This window comes from Chrysemys picta, chromosome 12 (assembly GCF_011386835.1).
Source record: "Chrysemys picta bellii isolate R12L10 chromosome 12, ASM1138683v2, whole genome shotgun sequence".
In the NCBI taxonomy this organism is placed as follows: domain Eukaryota; kingdom Metazoa; phylum Chordata; order Testudines; family Emydidae; genus Chrysemys; species Chrysemys picta.
The window spans coordinates 47,161,947-47,188,978 of record NC_088802.1 but is presented as its reverse complement, the minus strand read 5'-3'; the positions used below and the strand labels follow the sequence as shown (position 1 = coordinate 47,188,978).

Sequence of the window (27,032 nt, the reverse complement as noted above, 5' to 3'; positions counted from 1 at the left end):
GTTCACCTAGCAAAAACCCTTCTCTACTACATGTAATGGAGACTGTATTTGCTCTGTTAGGCCCAAATCCTGCAAAGCAATATGTGCCCCAAATCCCATTACTTTGCAGTGCCGTCAAGTAGCTCACTATCTTCCCAATTCTATATCCAACACAGTGCAGATTAGAGCAGCTTGGGGCTGCTTTAACCTGTGCTTCTGGCAGTGGTCCCCAATGACGGGGATAACTGGAGGGCAGCTTGCTCTAGTCACCCCTTCTCCTGGCTCCTGAGTCGGTTTTGTGAAGGAAGGTGGAATCTACATCTGACTCTACAGCTGCTGGTGTCTCCCCAATGCCTGGGAGATTTCTTTCAGGGAAGACGTGGCAATTTCCAACCCTTTTGTGCCATCACAGCATTGCAAAGAGGAAGTAGCAGGGCGTAGAATTTGGTCTAATGTCTTTTTGTATATACTGTATTCTGTTCACTGTTTGCATATTCACAGCTTGCACGTTTTTACATTTTGGTTCTAACATGGTAACATCAGTTTCTGGTAACAAGCTATGCTGACCAATTAATGAGGTGCATGGTGAAGGAGGAGCACGTAGGGTTCTGATATTGTAGTTGCCAAGGTGAAGTGGCCTGACAACATTGTGAACCATGTTCTATTTCTTCCTTAGATAAAATCTTCCTGTTTGACAGCTGAATTAATCTGTTTAGTACTCCAGCTTCCAAAAACAGTGTAACTAACATTGAACACCCTTCCTTATAAAAGGAAGATGTTCCTCTAATCTAACTACAAATGTGATCCAATAAAAAGCTGGCAGATAATATTCAAGTATGTTTATTTATTTGGCTTTATACAAATCATACATAAAAAAGCATCTATACGTGTCTTTGGTCTTTTTTGTCACGCATTAAAAATACAAACACTAATGAAAACAAAAATAAACCCAGCAGCTTCCTTGAAGACAGAGGAAAAATAAATCATGTCCCAGCTCCCAAATCTCAGGCACACAACTCCCAGCCTTCAAAGCACCACCATCCTGCCCAGGAAAAGACAAGAGCTTTGCAGCATGCCAAATCTGGTCCATTTTGGGACAACATTCCAGAACTGAGGGCAGTCATAGAGAACAAGCTGTCAACCCTCTCATATACCGAGGGTGCACCAGCCTAAGTGCCTCTACTTTCTCAACTGCGGCAACATATCACCGTGAAAGATGTGGTCCCTCAGGCAGGTAGGTCCCAGGCCATTAAGGGTATGTCTAAACTGGAATAAAAGACCCGCAGCAGAGCCGTGGCTGTCCCAGGTCAGCTAACTCGGGCTCACAGGGCTTGGGCTGTGGGGCTAAACATTGCTGTGTAGATGTTCAGGCTCAGACTGTAGCCTGAGCTCCGGGAACCTGCGATGGGCCCTTATGCCTTGGTTAGTGGCACTGGAAAAAAGTTTTCCTGCAAGTTTCTGCATCCTTGCAAGCCCCCACCCAATTTTCAGACCAGCCTGGGTTTGACTGTATAACCAACTTAATCTATACCAAGTCACCTTCCCGAGTGACGATAAGCAGACCTAGCAACGTAAAACATAGCCATGGTGGCCTGGGTAAATTTTAACCCAGTTTAAAAAGCTAATTATTTCATCAGTGAACACTGGAATTAGGACTTTAAGTAGCTGATGTGTTCATCTGGCTGCCAGTAATAAGAATTATATTACAGCTCCGGCAACTTCAGGGCAGTGCTTGTTTCGGTACTCACAAGCACAGTTGATGTTTGTATATACATGTACACCTGGACCTTTTGGGCTGTTTACAAAGTTCACAGAGTTTTTTGCTACTGTGTGGCTTGAAAGTCAGAATCCTAGAGGCAGTTCCCTTTTAGATACTTTTTATGTATTGTACCATACTGTGCCAGGTCCTCAGCAAGTGTAAATTACGACAGTTCCACTGAACTCCATGGAGCTTTGTTGATGTACAGTAACTATTTAGGGTGAGATCCTCACTACAGCTCCAACCTCTTTACACATGTAAAAGGGCCAGCGTGGTATAAAGTAGCCCTAAAGCCACAGTTCTGATGGGAGGGGTGAGGATTATGTTGAAGATAACCGTATGGCTTCCTTCTGAGGGTCCCTTCACAAGCCCTGGGTGTGCTGGCGCTGTGTCAGGAGTGGGGCTGCAGCATATAGTACTACTCAGATTCCAAACAGCGTTAAGGGCTGTGGGACAGCAAAGGACAGATGGCCATAATCTACACAGGCCTCCAGGGCTGTCTAAATTATCCTGGAGAGCTTCTGGAGCCCTTGAAGCAAATTGGGATCAGAAGGGCACAACGGCGACTTAAAGGCACGTTAGCTCCCTCTCCCACCGGGCTGTCAGTTCTACGCTGTGCTTTAATCTCATCCCTAGGTCTTTACATAGACAGACATACTGATATTAGCATAATTAATAAGGAGTCTCTAAGGTGCCACAAGTACTCCTCATTCTTTTTGCTGATACAGACTAACGCTACCACTCTGAAACCTGTCACTTTAACTGGATTCATGCCTTTCTTAGCCAATAACTAATGTACATTAAAATACACCAAAAGTTCTATCATTAAAAGTTTGGGAACAAGTTTTAACAATTTAAACATTTTAAAATCCCTTTGTTTTCCTCAGAAAATAACTATTTAAGTTCTCAACAGTAAAAATAAGAAACTTGTAAAAAGCAACAGAGGGTCCTGTGGCACCTTTGAGACTAACAGAAGTACTGGGAGCATAAGCTTTCGTGGGTAAGCACCTCACTTCTTCAGATGCAAGTCACTTGCATCTGAAGAAGTGAGGTGCTTACCCACGAAAGCTTATGCTCCCAGTACTTCTGTTAGTCTCAAAGGTGCCACAGGACCCTCTGTTGCTTTTTACAGATTCAGACTAACATGGCTACCCCTCTGATACTTGACAATAAGAAACTTGTTTTCCTTCTTGATTTTAAAAATGAGAGTAATAAACAATTCTATAAAGGCAGTAACACACTGCAAAGAGGGCGATTCTTGAAGCAATAAAAGCTGCCCTTATTTCCCTACACAGCTCAATGGGTACTGTTAAAAGCTCCTTTTCTGCCCTGCAGCCTCTAATTAACATCTTCAGATGGCAGGGGTTTGAAATAACTTGGTTAGCAATAAGGAACAAAAGGTGATAAGGGGCAGATGTAATGATTCAACTGTTAAAAGATGTTTTTAAGTGCCCAGAAGAAAAGGGTTTGAAAATATATTTTAAAAAATCAAAGTTTCAGAATCTGTGTTTCTAATGTCTCTTTCTAATACCTGATACATACCGGTACAATTATATGTGCCTGCACCCAGAGGATAACCAGGTATTATGATAGCCTGGAATTTACTCAAGTGAATGATTTGCCCTCCTCCTACAGGCCAATGATTGGCTAAGACAGGTTAAAACATTTCAGTTTTGGATTGATCACTACTTTACTGTTTCAGGTCATAACACTGAACTTTTAACGATGCTTAAAATAACTTTTATAAACTCAGCCTGGGAGAAAGTTTTAGCAAGTGAAAGATCAAAGGTGGTTGTGATAGCACAGAGATCTGCCTGCTAAATACTTGTTTTTGAAAATAATTAATTTAAGTATGTAGCTGGCTAGTTTCATTGATTAACAATGAGGAGGAGGTGCTCTCAAATTATATATACTCACCATGGCACTACTTAACCGTAGGCCAGCATTTATAGCATCTATACCCACAACTATGATGTTTTATTTATTCATGGAAAGATATTATAGGAAGACTCTAATCTTATATTTTCTATAGGAAAACTCTAATCTTCAGTCATTCTGTGCTACACACAAACATTCTATATACAAAAAAAAACAAAAACAGGAGTACTTGTGGCACCTTAGAGACTAACAAATTTATAAACTTGTGCCACAAGTACTCCTATTCTTTTTGCGGATACAGACTAACACGGCTCCTACTCTGAAATCTGAATTCTATATACAGATACAGAATAAATGAATATTGTAGCCTTCCCTCAGCCAGGGAGGCAATTAATGAGATATGTTTTGGGTATATTCTTTATGATAAATGACCAGTTCAACTGAACATTGATTACATCGATGATTTAAGACAATAGCATTTCTTTGAACATCAGGGTTTCCATCGTTTAATTATTGCTCTTTGATCTTGTTGACTGAAAAACTTTGGAGGGCGTAACAGACCCAAAGGTCAGGGGAAAAGCTGCCACATCTCATGGATTCTCTGTGTGGTACAAGATACCATTTTTAAAAGTCCCTAAATATATACATACACAGCTCATATGCCAAGAATAGTTTAATAGCTAGGGACTGTTCTTTAGTTGCCTTTGACAAAAGGAAATGGACACACACCAAATGCTTAATGAGCATTCAAGTTCTGACTTTTTTTTTAAAGATACGTAGATTTCATTATAATACGGAAACACCTTCCTTTATAATCCCTTTGTATCTACATATTGCAGGAGTCTCATGTTGAAATGATAATACCCAACTGATAAGCCTAAACTATGCAGCATTTTTAGACTATGTCTTCATTGCAAAAAAGATGTGTTTCTTGATGTAAAATCCTAGTGAAGACAAGGCACCCTAGGTTTACTTCAACATAGCTAATCAAGGTGAAAACCAGATGAAGAGTAGAGGGTTGACCTCAATTAACTACATCAAGGTACAAACTGCCTGTATCCATTGGCTCCAATAGGATTTTACATTTAAATAGCTCTCTCGAGATAGGTATCTTGATGTAAAACGCACACCTTTTTTCCCCAGTGAAGACCTAGCCATAGAGTTCTAGAGAGGGTGCTTAGTTTTCAATCTTCTGCACTTAAATCTGGCATCCAAATTGTTCATTTCAGTGTTCAAATTGTTAGTTAGGGCCCACCCAGTCCTAAAACATACTGAGCACCTCTTGTGAAGTTCTGAGCATCCTCAATGCACAATACCTCATAAGGGCCTTGATTCAGCAAAGCACTCAACCACGTGTTTAAGTCCATCTGTATTCAGCAAAGCACCTAAACGCATACTTAAAGTTAAGTGCTTTGCTGATTTAGGGTCAGGAAGTATTCTGCAGCTTGCAGGATCAGACACTTAAGCATCCAAATACATGTTTTAGATGGGTAAGCATCAATTTGGGTACTCAAGTAGAAAGCCCAAATGTGAAGGTTGAACAGAGTGTCAACCAGATCTGTGAGTAACCTGGCTTTTTACAGTTTGGGTCTCAGTGAATCTCAAACAATGAATTTCAATATTAATTGAAATGCAGATCTGTGTGTTTGCTTAGAATACATATAATGGAAAAATACATAAAATAATATAAAATATACTCAAAATATAAACAGAAGTAAATATTTCTGTCAGTAAATATTTCAAATATGTTGAAACTTTCCATGATTTAATTATTGCTCTTTGATTTCACTGGCTATGTCCTTTTCAGTAGCCATTACTTAAAGTACAGCTGGGAAAACCCTATTGTTCAGCACCAGGAGGCCTGAACTTTACACTGCAAAGCTGACCTTCAAAATTACATGATGACAATGCAGACAGAGAAATAAATACACGAGGGCCTCATGTGGTGGCAATGGGCATTGCTATCGCTAAAAATACCAAGCACATGCATTTCTGTAGCTTAGGTGTCCACAATGCCTTAATGATTGTCATGTAAAGTATAGCAACATAGCAATACCAGAAATAGCAATTATATTCTAACTGAGTTCTGAAGGGTAGTAATAAAAAAAAACCCCTAACAAATAGTAAAGTCAAAAGTATAAATCTAATCTCAAAATAAGAACAGAAGAGAAAGGTTTAAACTTTTCATTTGGCATTCGGAACAGAAGACCTACTGCAGTCAGCAGGCATGCAAGCAGCATGCAACCAAGTAGTATGGCCCTGAAGATGTCACATGGGCCGCAGCTCTGTGCCGATTGGACCGCAGGTTGAGAACCACTGGTCTACATGAAGAACAGGAGTACTTGTGGCACCTGTGAGGAAGCCTCCCAGATAGGATGACCAGATGTCCCGATTTTATAAGGACAGTCCTGATTTTTGGGTCTTTTTGTTATATAGGCTCCTATTACCCCCCCACCCCTTGTCCCAATTTTTCACACTTGCTGTCTGGTCACCCTACTCCCAGATCACAGAGAGACTCGCACTACAAGGGCCAGAGCTAGTAGTAGTAGGGCTTGAGCTAATGTGCTAAAAATAGCAATGTGGACATTCCAGCTCTGGCTCTCAAGCCTAGAGGGTCTGATGGGCTTGAGAGCCCAAATTTCCGCCCGAGCTGAAACATCCACGTTGCTATTTCTAGCGTGCTAGCTCAAGCCCCACTATTGCAAGTCTGTCTACTTGGGCTGGGAGACTCGTTCACAGCTGCAGCATAGACATTCTCTTAGATGCTCTGAAGGTAAGGATTTCAGTGGCATGTCCACAGTAGAACTTTCACTGTTGCTAGCACAAGTGCTGCAGCAACAGAGAGATTTTCCTAAACGTCAATATAAGCAAGGTCCAGGAGTCAGTACTTCTAACTGGTAACAGCAGTGCTAGAAATCCTAAAAACAGCATCACCAGCGTTCACTGGAGTGTACTTAAATAGCTATGGCCAACCCACGACCTCCATGCCCATCTGTCCCCTACACGTCAGTGCTCAGGTCAGTGTGAGCAGAGTTTTGCTCACTTTGCTCAGCACTGTGCATGTCTTTGCATTGCCTGTACTTGGCTACTTGGGTCACCTCTCTCTCTCCTCATTATCTCCCTCCTTAAACATTGGGTCTTTCCAGGAATCTCATAGGCTTTAAGGTCAGAAGGGACCATTGTGATCATCTAGTCTGACCTCCTGCACATTGCAGGCCACAGAACCTTTCCTATCTTGTTCTCCTCCCACCTGTCACGCCCTCCGCATCCTCCCTTGGCTTTGTGCAATGTCTTATTTTTGTATACTCTTGGGGTAGAGATCTTCTTACACTTTGGGCAGGATGCTGATCTTCACTATGGCCCCTTTATGTGTACATAGCCATGAGTTGTCCCTCGCATCTACACTCTGGTGTAGCAGTACGGTGGGAGAGAGAGTGGCTGAAGCACTATGAACTCCAGATATTCAGGCCTATAGAGCTGTCCACAGGCAGTCATGAAAGACTGTTCTAACTTACTGCAGGTTCTGTGTGGCTCCCACGGCAGCCCAGAATCTGGGAGGAACAAAAGGTGGTATAAAGCTACATCTGTCCCCTCCCTGCCTCAGAATCATCATCTCTCCTCAACCTCCCAAAATCAACAGTACAGAACCTGACCCTGCAGTTGTAACGTTTCACATAAATTCATGATAGTACTGTATATAAATTATCTGAATACAAAAAAATACATTTGTAAAAAATTTCCATCAGAATAATTGTTTTATGTACAAATGTGAATTTAAAACATAATTTAAATTAAGAGGAATGAAAAGACCAAATCAATTAAGAAATGCTCTTTCTCCACCCCCCACCCCATAATTAAAAGCAGAGGTCTGATGGCAGAATGAGAAACATTTACATTCATTTTTTCTGATTCAAAAGCTACACCTAAACACACACACCTCCTTTTGCAATAACGTACACATTAATCATGTTTACCTACAAGATTTGTAACAGTACTGTACTTAAGATTTTTATTTGTACAGCATTAGCAAGAAAGGATAAGATCACTTGAAGAAAGGCTATGTTCAGAAGTTTGAAAGACAGGACCTTTTAAGCCAATTTAACCCTCTACACTTCTGAGTCTCTTTTTGTATTTTAATGAAAACTTTGTCATTACTGCTACCACTGAAAAATCAATACAGTTATGGGAGAGGGTTCTTTTTGGCTTAGCTTACAATTTTGCTTTTTACGATGAGCCAAGTTCTCATTGCAGAATTCTTATTTCTGCTAACAATCGTCTGTACGACTCACAAAAATACAGCTGGATTTTCATACCCCAGGTTGAATATTTAGCACTTGCAGTTAGAGATTATTTTATAACTTGAAAAAACTGAGCAAATCTCATATATAAATCAGAGGGAATTAATGTAGCGTTTACCAATGGAATTTTTGCTGCACTTTAAATTACATTTTAACCATCTTCACCAAAGTTCATGAAAAAGCAGATAGAAAACATAAAGGGCTACCACTCAGTGTGACACTCTGGGAATTACCTGCTCAATCACTATTTGAAGATAATGGGAGATGTGCTATGAACATCTGCCCCAGTATCCCTCATTTGCTCAGGCAAAAATATTTCCATCTACAGGGTCTGATTCTTCACTCAATCATATTACTTTTATGTTAGTGTAACTCCAATGAAGTGAAATCAGTGTAGCAGAGGGGAAAACCATAAAGTGCACAAAGAATTCCACCCTCTTCCCTGCACAAAAAAGAAGCTATTATTAAAAAAACTCTTCAGAATCACATTAGAAACCCCCACAACAACATACTTGTTTAACAGTTTGTAGCTCCTCTGTTAACTGCTTTCGTAGACCTACAGATTCAGTCAATTCTTCCTGTTAATAGAAACAGGGACTAATTAGTTATGCAGCAGCAAAATTATATCCATGGCATATGGACAGGTTCTAGCTACAACATTCAACACAAATAAACGACTACCTTAGTAAAGACTGGGACCAGACCAAATCTTAATCTCTAGAGCAGTGATCCTCAACGGGGGCCAAATGTGGCCCGCCAAGCCTTCCTGTGTGGGCCCGCCAGACAGTGCTTAATTTGCAGTGGCGCTTGGCAGTTCATAGTCCTGGCACATCTGGGCTTGCTGCATCAGTTACTGGTCCTGGCGTGGGCAGCAGGAGGCTCGTGCTGGCCACCGTGCACCCTTTCAGTGCTGGGGCTGCAGCCGCTTCACCCACACGCTCCAGCACCCCGGCTTCGCTGTGCCCTTGTGCAAGGCTAGCAGCACGCTGAGCCTGCCCAATGACCAGCGGGTGCAGCGATGGCTAAACAGGCACAAGCTGAGCTCCTGCTTCCTGGGCAGTGAGTCCTTTGGGGTTGGGGCCACCACCGACTGGCAGTGCCCACTTGGCTTCTTGGGGGGGCTCCCATGAGAAGTCCACAGCGCTCTGGAAGGCCCAGAGACTCCCCATTGCTGGCAGTGAGGAGAGAGGTGAGACGGGGGAAGTGACTGTGCAGCCAGGGCACAGCAGGGGGAGCTGGGCACCGGGGCAGAAGGGAGGCCCTCTGGCAGGGCTCCACCGTGGGAGCCAGATCAGATGCACAGAGCAGATCCCAGCTACTGCAGCCCCCTGTTTATTCTGTCCCATGCAGTGGACCTGTCCCAGGAGGAGGTGAGAACTGGGCCTGATCCTGGACCCCCTTCCGTGAAGGGTGGGGTGCTCTCTGCTACCCCCGCCCGGGGATTCCAGTCGGGCAGATACCCCAACCCGGCCATAGAGCAGAGCGATCCAGGTTCAGGTGGTGGGGATCGCCTCCTCTTTGTATGGGAGCAATGATACATCAGGCAGGGGAGAAAATTAACACTCTCCCCCCCCCCCCCCGCCACTGAGGGAACAGGGGGTGGTTGGGGGGCAGAGCTGCTCTCCCATGTCCCCTGCCCATTTGGAAACCAAAGAACAGGTAATAATGTTGATTTATAAGCTTTGTTAAAAGATAGAAACACTAATACTTATGTTGCAATCAAGGCTTTTATTTAGTGGCAGCTGAATTTTTTATTTTGTCAGCCTTCTATGCCAATGGCCCACCTCTTGTCGTAAAATTCTAAAATTGGCCTTCGGGTAGATCTAATTGAGTATCACTGCTCTAGAGGTTAATTTTTTAGATAGTCTAGTGATTTTGTCGTTCATTTATTCCTTTATCTTTCTTGAACAGTTGTTGAGAATTATGCACACACACACTTATTTAATTTAATAGCTATACATTTAAAATATAATACAATTTTTTTATAGCTTTGGCAAACCTCTGTGAGGCATAAGACTATATTTAGAAAACACAATGTAATTTATTGTATTGATTTGTAGACATTTCTTTAAAATTCTATTTAATTTTTCAAGAAAACAATACAAATATCCTTCAAATTTTACTTCATTTACCACTATTGTGTAATATATGGAAAATTATTTTTGCATTAAATCTTTGACCATTTTTTCAACCATTCTGAAAACACTGGAGGTGTTCTAGATTTCCATTTTCAGAGAATTAGATGTTTTGCCACTAACAGAGATGTCAGTCTCCATTTTCTTGCTTTTCACAGGGAAACTGTTCTTCTACCAATTCCAGTAGAGAGATTTTTGCAGAGGAACAGATCTTTGTGTTCAGAACTGTGAAGAGACCTTTGGATATATTGCACCAATATTTCCTGTAATTTGTGGTATCTCCAGCATTTGCTATGGTTAAGGAAAACAGCTTTTCTGTAGGCACTCTGGTATCAGGTAAAATCTTTTAAAGACTATGTTGTATAGAAATCATAAAGATGATGAGCTGGACATATTTCTGATATTCCGCCATATCTTTTCCCAATATTCTTTTGCAAATAATATATATATAAATCAACATTCTTTTTCATAAATATTAAGCCATAGGTCTATGTAACCTGAAAGATGCCCTTATTATCATCAGCAAACATCTCAAAAAATCCTCTAATGGAGGCATTTTTCCATTATCTAATAATAGCAGCTGTTATATAACTACTTGTGGTAATCTATAAAAAATGCCATTTATTTCTTTTGGTAAGAAATGGAAGGAACCTAATGCATCAGTAGAAATTAAATCTTTTCCCATATAGATTTGTTTTTGTATCCAAATGTTTTTAATATTTGTCTGTACTGTGAATTAAACACTTGAGTTTTCCCATGTGGGACTGAATATTGAATTTGAAAAGTGTCAGTAGAAATTCGCCTCAACTTGTACGTAATAAAAGGATACTGGTAAGTGTACCGAGATCTAGTAATGTCTGCAATGCACCAAAGGCAGTCACTAAGGGCACGATCCAAAGCTCACGGAAGTCTTCCATTCATTTACTGACCAAATGGACTATTATTCAGACTCTTAATAATTTTCTGTGTTGAGCTATGATGGCTATAAGATCCTGGGTTAGTGTAGATCAGTTTTGCTCCACTAAAGTTAATAGAACTATGATGATTTACACCAGTGAGGAACTGGCCTATACACACACAGTCTCATCTGGGATAGCACAGAAACATTTAAAAAGGTAAGGTGAGCAAGAACAGATGATTCAGGAGACTGCTATCAGGATCCTAATTGATTGGGTTATAGCTAACTGGTTGAAATTCAAATCAGATAAGTAAGTAATGAGATTTGGTCCTATCTGACAGTTTTTATGTGGCTCGTGTGAAATGAACTGGTAGTTCCACTCAGTTCCTGTTGCACAGTGCCTGTCATAAAAAATCTGTCTTCAAATTAGCACGCATTGGTAGGTTCAGCAAAGAGAATGATCCACTTTTTCTAGCCCACCAGTGGTCCCCACAAACAAGGATGAGGTCGCTTCCTATACAGTGCCAGAACTTCAATCTCTTGGGCTGCCAATAGAGCACCTTCCACATGCAGTGGTTCACTTAAAATAATTAAAAAGAAGAGATAAAATGAAGTGGTTAGAAGAACATTACCTATTTTTAGTAGTAGTGGTCACACACTGTATATCCTGTAACACCTATGATGAACTGACACTGAAATGCCTCTCTTTCCCCCTTCAGGAAACACTTTAGCTATTAGTACCTTCTTTGCATTTCATTTATGTGGCGGTCAAATGAATAAATATTAAACAGACCTAGTTTACTGCACAATCTTACAAATGAGGCCAACACTTCAAAGACAATGGTTTCTTTGGTTGTCGTTCCTGTCCACTGACATCTAAAAATTATCTGCTAATAGCCTGACATCATCCTGATGGAAAGCTTTCAAAAACTTCATTCAAATCTGTTTAAAAAAAATGTGTGTTCTATTATAATATTTTCTGTATTGTGGTAGCTGGTGGCACCAATAAGCATCAAATGAGACTGGGGTCCAATGTACTAAGCACTGTAGAACTTACAGTCTAATGAGGCAACATACACACAAAATGGGAGGATGGAAGTATTATCCCCATTTTACAGATGGGAAATGACCCTCAGAGATATTGAGCATTGGCAACTCCCAATGTGAGACTTGCTAAATGAATTTGTGGAAGAGTAATGGCAACAATATGGAAATCATGGCAGAAGTTATTAAAAGTAGTAAACATGAGGCCTAGTCCAGCAAACCCTTTGTGCACAGAACTCCCATTGAAGCCACACCTGTAATTCTGGGCACCTCATTACAAGCAAGGTAAATGGACTGATTTTCAGAGATGAGAATCTTCAAAATCTATCTATTTGTATGGCCATTGTCATCACCACCATATCAAAATGCCTCGCAATCATTAATGGATTTTATCCTCACAACACCACCCTGAAGTAGGAAGGTATAATCTCCATTTTCCAGATGGAGAACTGAGTCACAGGGCAGACTAAGTGTTTGTCCAAAGTCACACAGGAACTCTGTAGTCAAGCTGGGAACTGAACTCTGGTTTCATGAGTTCCAGTTCAGAGTCCCACCCTTAGAACACCCTTCCCATCCCACTGAATTCCACAGTACTGTGACTCAGCATATATGAAAAATCAGACCACTAAACGAACCTGAGAAAGGAAGCAAACATTATCAAAAACCTGGGGAGACTGGCATTGAGTAAAGATTAAAAGAACTAACAATTTAGTGGGGGTGGGGATATCATAACAATCTACAAATACTTCAAAGGAGAGGGATTATTAGTGAAAAAAGCGGTATTACTAAGAATAACCAAAATTTTTTTTTTTAAAGAAAAGGAGAACGTATGCTGAATATCTGGGATACTACAACTTGCTGAGTGCCTTCAACACAGAAGTTAATGGGCAGTTAAAAGCACTCAGCACTTTGTAGGATGGTATCTTAAATGACCCAATATTAGAATTCATTTCTTTCTCTGATTTCTAAGAATCTGTAACCATCTGAGTATTTTCCCTTAAGTATACCCAATCAGAACTTTTCTGCAGTATCCAACATGAGTGTAACTAAATTGAAAAAATTACAAAGGTTGAAACAAGTTAGAGACACAAATTAAAATACCAGAGTATTAGTATACAGTAAAGACAATAACTCCTTTGATCTCAGGAATTGATTGTAGAAGTCCAGGGGACACTTTATGTCTAATGTTCTAAAAGGGACATCAGCAGTATGTTGCCCTATTATTGAGCAAATTAAGACTACTTACTGTCAGTCATTCAGGAACATCAATTACCCTACTAGGTTGGCTGGGAAATACTGAAATTTAAATTACTGAGTGGGAAACAGTATGCCAATAAAAGCTCACAGTATGCCTATAATAAGAAACATAATTTATGGTAGGTTTTTTTTTTAATGCTGATTTAAGATTAGAAATTAAAATATCTGAAGTATTGCTCAGTTGCTCATATCCTTAGTATCTAGGAAATAAGAATATCTGTTGATTAAACTGGATTAAAAGAGGAATGTGTTCCCCCAACAGACGGGCTATTTCAAATCTATTTATTTATTTATTTTTATTTTGGTCTAAAATAAACTCCACACAAAGGGACAAGAATCCAAAGCTCTGGGTGCCCTTGACATACATTTAAAAACAGAATATTATAGAAATAGCAAAACAAAAATTATTTCCAGCTAATCCATATGCTATAATGAGCACCACCTATTTTTTTAAAAACAGAGATGATGACATCCCGGACAGATATTTCTTTTTTAGACTAGTTAAATGGGAAGAAGAGCAAAGCGCTTCCAGAGGTGATCAAATAAGATAAATTTTGACTTAAGGTGCCATCTTGCTACCACAAAAAGCCTTTTAAGAGAATAACACGGCTGAGGTTAAACATAACAAATAGGAGAGAACGGAACAAACAAACAGTTTTAAGATGAATTTATTAATGTGATGAAGTATTCTATGGTGTGTATGTGTGGGAGGCAAGTGAGGGTGACATGACAGTCAAACAAATCTGAAGATCTTCGCACTAAAAGGGTAAGGTGCTGAGAGATTCCTGCAAGGCACTGAGAATCCTCAGCTCCCATCCCAAAAAGTCCTTGGTATCATTCAGGATCAAATGCTAGGTGAGTTTTGGATGACTGATTAAGCGTAGCACTCAATACCTGCTGGTTTTAGAAGAAAAGCTGGCAATGCTAGCATGTGCCCTGATTCAGGAAAACTCTTAAGCACATATTTTTCTTGAAGTATGTGCTTAAATCCCATTGACTTCAATGGAAGTTAAGCACATGCTTATATGCTGGCATGAATAGGAATGCTTTCTTGAACTGAAGCCTGAAAGATAAATCTCCAAAACATTATTTACTTTGTACTGATTCAATCTAAGAATTAAAATCAAAATAAATATAAATTACTTGTTCATCTGATAAGTGAGGGCTTTTTAGTTGTTGACACAGAATTTTGTGTTCACATATTTAAGAAATATGGTGTTATGACATTTGGATAGCTCGAAAGATTCATAGTAGGCTATACAGTGCTCTCTCTATATTCTTAGATTGCTAGTTCCAATCCAGCCCAAGTAACTAGTGGCTACAAGTTGAGAAATGCTCATTGTCGTATGTGGAATGAGTCTGGTTCACTTACCAATGGACAGCTGTCTACATCACAAAAACCACCACAACTCGCACTAGTTGTCACACTAGATAGTAGTCATAACTGAGAATGAGTATGGAGTTTGAGCTTGTCTTTTACCCCAAGATGGGATTTCCAGGCTAGGTTAAGGTATACTGGCAGGTCATGATTGGGGGAAGTTTGCATTGCTACTGCCTCTTTGCTGTACTTGTTTTGAGGATAGATGACTTTAAGTCTCCGATTCTGCCAATCTGGCATATTTCATAAATACTAAATGGTGATCAGATATTATGATGATTGGGGCCACATAACTTTCTAAATAGATCAGATAAATCACATACACACAATGTACCTCTGTGAAATGTCTCTAGTCTAATCCCCCCTGACATTCAGGCTAGAAAAAAAGCACAGGCATTCAGTATAGGGAGTAAAGGTCAATTTCTATATAAACACATTATATGCATATGCTCTTTGGATACCAGTGAATACTATTCTCTCTTGTACCAATACTTTTTATACTATACACATACAATTCAAATTCAGGTTAAATGCTATCTTTCCTTAAATGGATTATTTCATTTTTTTAAAGTGATCAGAATTAAATATTACCTTCAATTTACTTATTTCTTTTAAAGCTTCATTTCTTTCTCTTCTAAGTCTTTCCACATCATCCATTTCCAAAGAATCACAGGATACAAGCTGTATGTATTAAAATATGAAAAAGGGGAAACTTAATAGAAACTAATATTTGGTTAAATGCATCTATCACAATGCTTGATCTCTTTAACAACAGAGTCTTGTTAAAAGAAAATCACAGGAAGAATTGATAAAGAACTTTTTTTAGCTATTAAAAATTAATGAAAATGCAATTTGTTTCTCCAAAATATTGTAGGTTTTCAGCAACCAAATATGAAAACTTTCAGTTTGGAACAAAAAAAAAATATATATATATATATATATGTTGGTTTAAACTAATTTTTAACTGACATTTTCTGACCAGCTCTAGTCACAGGTTTTCCAGCAATGAAAAAATAACATGCTTTGCTAAAATGGATTAACAAAAATTATCCACAAAAATTTCCGAGAAAACAGTGCCAATTAATCTGACTACCTTCCCCCTTCCATTTGATCTCAGATAAGGAATAAATTACATTCAGTATTTCTAACCCATCGGGGTTCTATATAGGCCTTCATTGTTAAAAATTACCTTTAAAATAAAGTGATTTCCGAGTGCAATAGAGGTCCAAATCACTGTGCCACATAATTGTTTATTACTCACACTGCTGGAAGCAATCAGCAGTCCTGTCAATAAAATACTGTTATCCACTCATCCCAATTCACAACATATTTATGTGAATTGCTTCCTGCAAACTAGGTTGCTTTAACAAGGCTTCTTAGGAACTAGGTTACTTTAAAGAAAACCATGATATGAAACTCTTTCAAAAATGTGTCCAAGAATTGGAATAGTTTTAAGTAAATTAACCTTTGTTAACTTATTCTTCACAATAGATAAATACTACTGAGCTCCAGCAGATACTTTACCTGTGAATCTAATAAATTGGCAATTTCACTGGCGCCAAATGTTATAGGTCTTTGGCCACCACCTGCTTCATCCAACTGCAAACAGAACAGATTTCTTGCAACCTGAACAAAATCTAAAACAGAGTTTAGTTACTGTAGTCTGTGGCACCAATTTTATAGGAGTCAGTTTGTTTTTCCCTAGTTTAAAACTGTTTGCAACTACTATTAAAAATGAATGCAGTGCTTGTGTAAGGTGCTGGTCTGACAGCCTAAATTATGGAGTAGCAGTAGCCTCTCCATATTCACTGTTGAGCTCCCATTTAAGTATGAATTTTCAACTCCTCCATTAACTTCCTGAAAGATGAAACAATCTACCTGCAATTTTGACTGCAGCTTCTTATCTCAGCACAGAGTTCTTTTGAGGAAGTTTGTAAAAAAAAAATCAGAAAATGGAGTTTTAAAAACATATGCTGAGGTCTTGGTATGTGACTGAACTGCAATTGGGAAAGTTTTGTTGGGGAGGGAGAAAAAGGTGATGTAAACCACACCTCTGCTGGTCCCAATTCTAGAGATGGTTTATGCTTGGAAGGTTCCTGGCGTAAATTAGAGCAGCCTATACTCATACTATACCAGCAAAGGATCGCCTCTGGAGTAGACTGATCCTTTAGGGGCCAGATATACTGACTCTACAGGAAAAGAGGAAATCTTTGTACCACTCTGAGTTTTACCTTTTTCTATGTAAGCTCCCAAACCCCTGATGGGGTACTGCACATATTGTGTTGCATGTTTTTTGGCCAGCTGCCTACCTAGAATGGAACTGAAATACAAAAGTCACTGCAGTATCAATGACCTTTGTCTAAGCTACCTGTTTAGCCAGAATGAAAAACAGAGTTCACTGCTGCAATGGCTACTGGAGGCTAGAAGGAGATTAAATATCAAGCCTCTCACAGTGAGTGACTGATACTATCAATTTGATGAGCTCACCCGCCTCTGCTAGAATTAGCTTTGGTCAGAAGCTACATCATGTTGAATGGGGCAGGGGAAGGTCTCCATGTGGAGTGTCTCATTGTAGCCTTCAGCCCTACTGCTCTCAGTTCTCATGAGCTAAACAAAATAAGCAGGGTAAATGCATGGACAACTTCTGAGCTATCTAGTTGCTGGTAGCAAGTGACATTAATTATAAGTGACACCACTCCCTCCAAATCTTAACTGGAAAATCTTAACCAGGAAGAGGAAGCCAGGAACTTGCTACTATTTTCTCGACTTGTGTTTTAGTTTCAGTCCCATGGATTGGACAAATATTAAATAAATAAGATACTAGAAATTCTACAGTTCAGTTGCTGAGATCAAGAATGAGAAAGAAACTAATTTTGTTGTAGGTTATTCAAGAGATCATTTTATAGAACAGCTGGATGACATAGAATGGAGACCTGACACACAATTCCTTTGATTTATTATGCAATTTATAAATAAAGAAATGTATACCTATATTTTTATTTATTGATTTGAATTTAAGAACTTTAATTTTTAAGAAATTTAGAGAAGAAAAATGGTTAACTTCTAAGGTTTGTGATGCCTAAATTAGTAGCAGCTAAAATGACACTGCATGCTTCAATTTCATGACTATTTCTTAGGAAACTATTATACAAGAAATATTGTTTAGAATTAAGTAGTTTGCGAAAATGAATTTGCTATAAAATAGATACTTTGTGCTTTTATTTTTGAAAGAAAGCAGTGATTTCTTAAATACGAAAACCATTTTCATTTAAAAAAACCCTCAGACTTAATAATAATACCCTATTTTCAAGGCAAAGTTGAAAATTCATTAGTATAAGTGAGAGCACAGTGCACTTAAGGGCTAGTGAGCTAAAACTGATCTTCATAAAGGAGAAATCGGACTTCCATTACAGATGGCTAGTTCCAGAATTGCAAGTTCATTGTTAAATAGTAGAATCACAATCTCGCCTCACCACGGAGAATTGTTTTTATGACAGTAATAACTCACATTGATGGGAAGGTTATTATAACTGAAAATATATAAACTGATATTATAAGCTCTCTGCTTCTATGTTACATTATTTTCCAGGGCACTCTACAAATGGTTACCTCCAAAAGACACTGTTCCTTTAGAATCTTTCTGTAGTTGGTGCCTTAGGACTCGCTGCTGTTCGTCTGTGGGCTGAATCCCAAGATAATTTAGTGCCTAGAAGACAAAGAGTTATTTTTTTTTTAAATGGGGATTAGAGATCTCTGCCTCAAATGGGGAAAAAAGCCTTTTCATTATAGCTCTCCTTCACTAACAAGTTGTGTCTTGTGTGGTCACTATTTCTTAAACCTCCTCGAAGACAGACAAATAAGAAAGATGACAGAATGGGCTCTGGTGACTCACCGGGGTAGCTGTCTTTATTAATATATTCTACTTGTGGCTCAGTACAATTTTTCCATGATCATCATATTTTGCTCTGAAAACATTAAGGTTAGGACTATCACCACGTTTATATTATCGTCATCACTGTATTATATGAGTGTCGATTTACAACACTCTCAGAAGCTACCTGAGGCTGAAGAAACTTTGACTATACTAGGCCAGTAAAAGAAAACGGGCATCAGTTGCCACACTTATGCCCATGGTTCCACACAATATCCCTATTTTGACTCACTCGGACCTTCAGCACAAAGAATTATTTCATATCAAGTTTCAGCATTTGCTTTCACTCACAGATTTTGTATTTATTTAATTTTTTGTCAAGGTAAATTAAATTTGGTGCCAGTATTTTTGAGTCACGGGGAATTATTAGTTTGTGTACCTCAAATAGGTTTTATAAGACTGAATTTAAAAAAAGAAGTAAATAACTCAGCACACATTACACGGCTTACAAGATAATGCTGATATATATAACTGGTAATGGTTTCTTTATAGTGCTAATGGAAGTAGGGAGGACTAAACATAATGGAGTGGTAGAGTACACCTGAAAATTGCATATAAATATAATAATTTGCAAAACAAACTATTCAATGGCATGTAAACAGTCTACAAATGCTGTATCAAAGACAAATTATGCAATAAAGAGCCAAATATTAATGTAAATTAAGTTATATGTAGAAGTAGTTAACTGAACCAAAAAGACACACTGGTTTCAAAACATGAAAATGAGTGACTATTTTTTCAAGATAGAAATATCATCAAAGTTAAATCCTTTAGATTGTACTGAAGCTTGGACTTCTAAATTAATGAATGATAAAAAGACAGTTCTTCAAAATTTTTGAATATTGCACACAAAGATGTTTATTGTCATAAATCATCATTAAATGGACAGCCCATTGCTCATACCTGTTTTCCTTTAATTGTTATTAAAATGGCTGAGATAAAGTAAATACCATGGAAATAGTTTCTGGATAATAGCACAAGACAATAATTTATGACAAATGCAAATTGCTCAAGAAAAAAACCTGCTGGTTAAAGCCTGGCCCAACAAAGCACTCAAGAATATGCGTACTTTAAACATTTGAGCAATCCTACTGCATATAAAGGGACTTTGTGTGCTTAAAGTCAAATACGCACATAAGTGCTCTGGTTGGACTGAGGAGGACCAAAGTGGAACTTTCAAATGACAGCATGCCCCGCTGTTTTTCTCAGACCACCTGCCTTGGGAGTGTCTCAGATTTTCCTCTCTCAGGACAGCTCCATTTTTAAATGCCCCCACCTACTCTGTGTGTGCATGGGTTCAATTTCTATATTGCTTGATAATTTCTTTGTTTCAGAACCCATGTATGAAGTCGTCTTTTTGCCTCAGACTGTTTGACAGCTGCTTCCTTGTTTGGTAGGTAGACCCATTCTGTCTCAATGGCTTGTAATCCCTTGTCTGATGACTCTCCCCCCCTATAGGTGAAAGTGTTGAAACCATCTGAAACTCTTCTAGTAGTGGAAGTCTATCTCACCATTTTAGCATGCCATCTAATTTGGGGCATATAATTAGATTTTGGGTCACAGGCCAAAAATTATTACTGAGCACCTCCAGATTCATCACATGTTCTTTTCTCCAGAATATTTTCAGATATGGAGGGATAAGATAGAAGATGGATTAGGCATCTTTAAATGGGAGAGAGACTAAAACAGGGAGAGAGGTTGGTTGGAATGAGGAAGCCTCATGCACTTCATTCTTATAATCTGTTATCTCTCAACTTGATGCATACATTACAAGCTGTCAACTGGCCATCAATTTATATGGGCAACATGCAAGATGGCTCTCCACTTCAAAGGCCAAGGTACCAGATGTCTAGGCAGGTGCTTAACTTTAAGCATATCAATAGGACCTACTTATGCGCTTAATATTGACCTATCAACTTCAATTCTGCAGCGGTAGAGACATGGATATGAGGACCCAAGAGATTTTTCCCCCTCATCTTTACCATGTATTATTAGTTAGATGATTTTAATGGTCTCCTGGCTGAGCACCTGAAGACAGTTTTCACTGTATAGCTACATTTCCTCCAACTCACAATTAGATCCTCTTGCTCCAATGACCTGAGTATTATTTAAGGTAAAATAATGCTAACAGCAGACTCCTCTACTGCAGTCGCTCATGGAATGTTGAAAGAGATCAATTGAACTTATAATGCAGTCTAGCATTCTCAAATGAACTCCAAACCATAATTAGATCTTTTTGTTACTTTAAACACTGTTCCTTATCTTTTACCCCCTTATTGACACTTGTTTTTTATGATCAAAATAAGAAACAAATAAAAATGTTCGTAAAAATATGCCCATTTGTATTTCCTTCTGAAATATACTATGTCATGCAGGAAAGATAAATAAAAATGATAGATCAAACTATTGCATGCTGACAGTGCTAGGGAAAATGAAAGAATCAATTTAAATATGTACTGCATGTTTCAGCAAAAATGTATGTAACTGATCTGCCCTTCTACAGTACTTTTGTGCATCTTATTTCCTTCTGCATCTCTCTCATCTGTTTTTTACTTTTCCCACATGAATCTTCTCCAGGATGTTACTTCTTTGTAGGCACAATTTCTTTGGCTTCTTTCATCTTCTTTTACTCATCATATCTCCAAGTACCCTTGTGAGTATCTCAATATTTCTCTCCTTAAATTTTAGCTCCCTGCCTTTTTTAATAATAATAATAATAATAAAAAGACTTATGTATGTGGCTTTGTTTGCATTTATTTTTTTCTATTTGTGAGCCTTTGGCACTTTGTTCTTTCCTCTGTACCTAGCTTTTATTTCACGTTGTTTATATTCTTAACGTTTTGGCTATAATTTTGTGCCAGAGACTCCATAAAGTTCACTAGGGACTTTGCTATTGCTATCAATTTTATGTGGGAGGCACTCAGAAACTACAGGGATGGGTATCCGTATAAAACCCTAAGGAAGGAAGGATGGATAGAAATGAGTGAAATTCCTTTTTTCAATATCCTCTTTCAAAACGATGATGTGTGGACTTAAGATGCTCAGCAAATAATGCAGTTTAAAATTAAATCAGTTAAAAATTAAATGGATTGACCCAACCAGCCATTTAACGATTTGCCCAATAAGTAAAGTCAGATATGGATACAGAGCCTGAAAGAGCTATACATTTGGGAAGTAATTAGTTCTTTTTTACCTATTTATGCAGTAGTCAAGCTAGACATTTTCTTTAGACATTTTACATTCACTGATTATGGAAAAAATAGAAAACAATATTAAGCACTATTTACCATCTCCAGTTTCTCTGCTTTGAGACGAACAGTGGGGTTCAGAGAAATCTTCCTTTCTTGTGGTCCATAATCTTCAGTCCAGTTGGAAGCAACAGCTAAGAGACAACAGATTGTACGTTAATTGGAATTTTAATTGGAACTTTTCCCTCTGAAGAATGTATTCTGAAGTCCTGCTGTTCAAAATAATTCCAGCTAATCACCTGATTGCAGGAATGAACTCTAATGTTTATTATGATGTTTTTCTTAAATGCTAAAAGGTACATTACTAAAATATTCATTAAATACCCAAAAGAGGAAATATAGACCCTGTTTAACCACTGGTAAACCATTTTATAATTTTCACCATAATGGGAGGGAAGATTAACAAAAGTATGTAGCATGAGGTCATGTCGGAACTGAAAACATGTCTGACATTACCTTCTTTCATGGAATACATACAGAGTGCTTTTGGAAACAGGTTGGGAAAAACATTTATTAATTCAGAGATGTCACTCATTCGTTAGCTTTTCTGCAACTGTCAATTCCAGGTGTTTAACATAAGGAACTGGTCGGTTCTATATATTCTCTGAGTAAATAGCAGGAGGCACTGTGTCAAGAGGAGGGATTATCTCTTGCCACTGAGGGGCAGAGCTGAATTAGGGATCTTGCCTGGAGTGAATCCCTTCTGGCTTCTCCTCGTGCCTAGTGGGAATGGGAAACTCCCCTTCTCTGAGGCCCCTCCTCCCATGCCCCTACTTACCGATAAGAGTGTAACAATTTCCATAATTTAAACAATGCCTTAATACATTAGGATTCGGATGCAGTTGTTTATTTTCCCTTACGTGCAAATTATAAATTCTGGGGAAAAGTGAGTCCAAAATTATAAGCAGCCAACACAAAAGATTTCACACCTACAGATTTCTTTTGCAGGGTAAACAATACAGGAAAAATCAACTATAGCTTTGCCAGAGTGCTCTGGCTTTCTCAGTTGTTGGAGAAACATCTCAGTACACCAGGAAAATAGCAGGAGGCTCTTCAGGGCCTTTGACTGATGGCTATATGCACTGCAGCAAATTTGTAGCTTCACTTAGATTTTAGATGCACTAACATTTTATTTAAAATAGAACAAACAATAAATCCACTTGCTGAGTTTTTGCAGAGGGCTAGGTACAAAGAGGGACATGCTATGGACAGGCTCATCAATGTGAAGTTCTTAAATTCCCTAATTTGGAAAGGAATTCAAAACACTTCTTATTAAAAGGCTGAAATTCTGAGAAACAATCACATAGTAACTAGTGTTCTTAATTAGTTCTTCGTCCTATTTTATTATTTCATCAAGATGGAGACTGAGATGGGCTCAAACCAAAATCTGCATCTGAAAACCTCAGGACTCTGCAGCTTGGGACCATCTCCAAAACACAGAATAGAAACAAAAAAAACAAAACAAAACTGGATTTTGTAATTCATAAAATATCTGTTTCCAAGCTCAAACTAATTTATATTCTCCATATGTGCTCAACAAAACATCTTTTTGGAAACCTGTAACACCAATACTGTTGGCATGCTATATTAAATTCTAAAGACAGCAGGCTACATCCTAAGCTAGAGTAAATCGGTATAGCTCCCCTGAAGTCAGTGTGTGCATACTAAGCTCACAAAACTATTGGGTCATTGGCTTTATGCATGAATTTTTTCAAGCACGTCTCAAAGTTACGCTGATTTTTCTTAATCACAGCAATTTTTGATCCAAGAGCTTGGATCTTTGTCTCACATTAGCATTGAAGAAGAGGTGTGTGACAGAAGTAGCAGTTTCAGTCAAGGCCATGTTGTCAAATGAGAATGGAACGAAGGAAGCCCAGAGATAGCATATGGGATAGTATAGTATAGATTGTACAGCAACTGGTAGAGTCACCTTGTTTATGTTGTAATACACTGTAGCCTTCTTAGTCCCTTTTAAAATATCATTGGGAATTGGTTCCCATGGGGACTGTCCTTGGCAAATGAATTTTTTGTGGTGGAGACGCAGGGACAAATGTCCAAAATTGAGGTTTAGATTCGCAGCTGGTATAAACTGATGTAGTGTCACTGACTTCATCTGATTTAATCCAATCAATTCAATTCTATTTGTGGATTGAAGCCAATGAAGTTTCACCAGCTGAGAATCTGGCCCTCACTAAACTGCATGTTACAGAGCCACAAAGTGGGTGAGGTAATATCTTTTACTGAACCAACTTCTGCTGGTGAGAGGACAAGCTCTCAAGCTTCCAAAGGGCTGTTTTTCAGTGAAGAAGTTCTTTGTAAACTCGAAAACGTGTCTCTCTCACCAACAGAAGTTGATCCAATAAGAGATTATCTCATCCACCTTGCCTCTCTAATATCCTGGGACCAACATGGCTACAACTAAACTGCATGTGTCAATCCTGAAGCATGGCCACTTAGACCCATAATTACTCATTATGCTCACTAAGCCAACCCCTTGGGATGGCTGAATTTTTTCCCCATAGTATATGAACGGGGTAGGGGAAGGATGACTCTACCACATATGTCCAAAATCTTTAACTGTGATCAAAATAGATATAGGGCCCCACTGTTTTGAGCAGGGAGGGAAGGGCATATTTTCATCCCTGTTAAGCCCCCAACCACTGTATTTTGTCTCTTGCATAGATCTCTCATTTAAAAATACATTGGTTTGAGAAGTCTGGATCCCGAAAAGATCCCAAAAAGATGTGGCTCAGCTCACATGTGCCCCCTCCTTTTAACTAAAAAAGAAGCCCTAAACGGTAGGTCAAAGAAGCCTTTGTCTTGTAATGCTTCTGATCTAATCTAGTCATGGTAGTTTTCATGGGCAATGTGATCAAGAGGTCTGATTATTTAACTCAAGCTGTATGAAATACTGTGACCTCTCCAGTTCCAAAAGTTGGTATTCAGCCAGTTAACCCCTTGGGGAATCTCTCTACTTATGCAAAGTTGGTCAAGATCCCAATCAGACTGCTTCATTTGGAATTAGGGTATCTTAATCTCTAGCGCAATTTAGGTAATGTCAGTGGAGTGACATTATGGTCCTCTGTGTTGGTCCTCCCTCTCTTGACAAATTAGACAGGAGTTCTTGGTCATGTGGACTGATCAATTAGAGAGGCAGATGTAATGAACACGCTGCCCCCATTTGTACCAACTGAGTGGTAAGAGGGCTCCAGGTTTACTGCATAGCAGTACAGAGCACAACCATTAGTGTAGCCATACTTGACACCAATGTAAGTGTGTATGTCATGCCTGTGCATTTTCATTATTCATAAATACTATACAAATAATCTCACTGAGGGATTTATCACTGTCAAGTCAGATCTAGTTGTTGTGAAAGATCAGATCTCTGATTATTTTTCCTTCAGCACCTCCAAAATATATATCTAGAGATGTGATTATCACATATAAGCCACTTTAACAATTATGTTCCTAAAATAAAAAAAAACTGCCCTCCTTAAAAAAAAAAATACACACAATATACTTCTACAGCATTTCATCAAACTGAGAAAGCACTGTTTCTATGGCAACCTAGTCTTGATTTATATGTGAGTCTTCATTATCTGGTTTCAACTGAATCTATTGATTACTATTGCTGTACTGAAACGTTATGATCATTTGTCTTTGTTTAGTTTCAACTATTTGTCCAAGAAACTGTCCAACGTAAATTATATTTGACAGGGATTGTTGAACAATCCATTTATCTTAGCTTTTTATTCACTGCTAGAAAAATGGCCCATACACCCTTCCTTTAAGCCTAGTAAATCACATTGTGTACTACTCTCTGTGGAAGAGTAATTGCAAAAAATAAGGGGAAAAAAATTAAATAAGCCTTTACCAGTAGAAGACACATCAGCAGGGCTGCTGTCTGCAGAAGTAATTGGAGATTGTTCTCTTTTCTTGAATCCCGTTTTCATCTACGAAAGAAAATCACAAGTCATGAAATGACATTTGCTAAAGTAGGTCAAAGACCAGACTAGAAACATATGTTAACCTTTAAAAAAATGGGTGGCTGAGTAGATTAAAACAATACTGGAAGAATACTGAAGCCAAAACCCAATGTTACATTTAAACTCTTACAGGCACCATAAAAAGCAATGGCATTCAGAATGTAAAGGCTACTGTGGTATACCCACTGTGCCTAAGCACTACAGAGTACTTTTTATATGGTCCTATTTAAAAAGTAATTGAAGCCAATGTAAACTTGCTTTGTCTGAGGTGTAGCCCACATTGATGATTTTATGGCTTTTAAAGAGTTGTTTTTCAATTCAGAAAGCATACGTGATGTTTATTACATAGATATTTTAATAAAAAGCCCATAAATTAGACATTTTATTAGAAAACTTATTATGGATCATTACTGATGAGGTTTGTACTAAAAGTGTCAAACCTAGTGCTGAAACAGAAGAGGGCCACTTTGCCACATATTTAATAGGGTGCAGTATACTGTAAATCATGTAACATATTAGAAAAACTTCTATAGCAGATAAACACTTGCTCTGGTCGTTTTACAGGGCTTGTTTTCCCCTCATCTTGTTTTCTGCACCTGAATTTTAGTGCTGGTGAAAGCTGCAAAAGTGACGGTCTTTCATGGTGTAGCCAATTTTTGCCTCTTTGCCAAGACTATTGGCAGACGGGGCATTAGTTCAAAATGGAACAGGGAAATGGACTGATACCAAAGTAATTAGGTATAGCCTCCTGAACAACTATCAAATAACAATGGGTCATTAGGGACAACAGCTGAACTTGACCTGGTAAGCTATAGTTGAAAGGCTCTGTCCCTCTGGCAGAGCCGTAAGTGTATACAAACTTAGCATTACACAATAGCAATATAAAAAACATGGTAATATTTTCTAGTCTCTGAGGTTCATTATCTGCAGAATAACCATCACAATGAACACCAAAAAAGTGTGGCTGCACCCTACATAGGATGTTTCTGAAAAGGAATACAAAGGCATCTATTTCAAATATGGACACAGGGGAACCATCTCCTTTGACTACATAGTCTAAAAAATAACTTTATAACTCCAGCTTATTCAAATAGAATATTTTGTTCACCTCTAAAAAGAACTAGAAATTAAATATATTTTAAAAAAGACAGAAAACAGAGGGCTGTTCTAAAATAGTCAGCTTTCTCTGGTCTTCAAAACTTTCACACCATCGCACACTAAAATAGTTTCGTCTGCACTAA

The 27,032-nt window shown here is 38.5% G+C and overlaps 1 protein-coding gene and 1 long non-coding RNA gene across 8 annotated transcripts in view; one reads left to right on the top strand and one right to left on the bottom strand.

Moving 5' to 3' along the window:
• Positions 1-27,032, bottom strand: part of STXBP4 (syntaxin binding protein 4) — a 128,488-nt gene that overhangs the window by 68,407 nt on the left and 33,049 nt on the right. For all 7 annotated transcript variants that reach the window (XM_005282796.5, XM_065563514.1, XM_008167541.4 and 4 more), the window contains 6 exons: positions 25,680-25,758; positions 21,845-21,939; positions 18,236-18,332; positions 16,151-16,263; positions 15,218-15,307; positions 8,427-8,492 (listed from right to left, as the gene is read on the bottom strand). In XM_005282796.5, the coding sequence (XP_005282853.2) occupies positions 8,427-8,492; positions 15,218-15,307; positions 16,151-16,263; positions 18,236-18,332; positions 21,845-21,939; positions 25,680-25,758 (540 nt within the window). The remainder of the gene's footprint in view (positions 1-8,426; positions 8,493-15,217; positions 15,308-16,150; positions 16,264-18,235; positions 18,333-21,844; positions 21,940-25,679; positions 25,759-27,032) is intronic.
• On the top strand, positions 1,123-21,214 carry LOC101941145 (uncharacterized). The gene is made up of 3 exons (XR_006172371.2): positions 1,123-1,213; positions 19,892-19,950; positions 21,135-21,214. It is a non-coding gene; the product is annotated as an uncharacterized LOC101941145 (long non-coding RNA).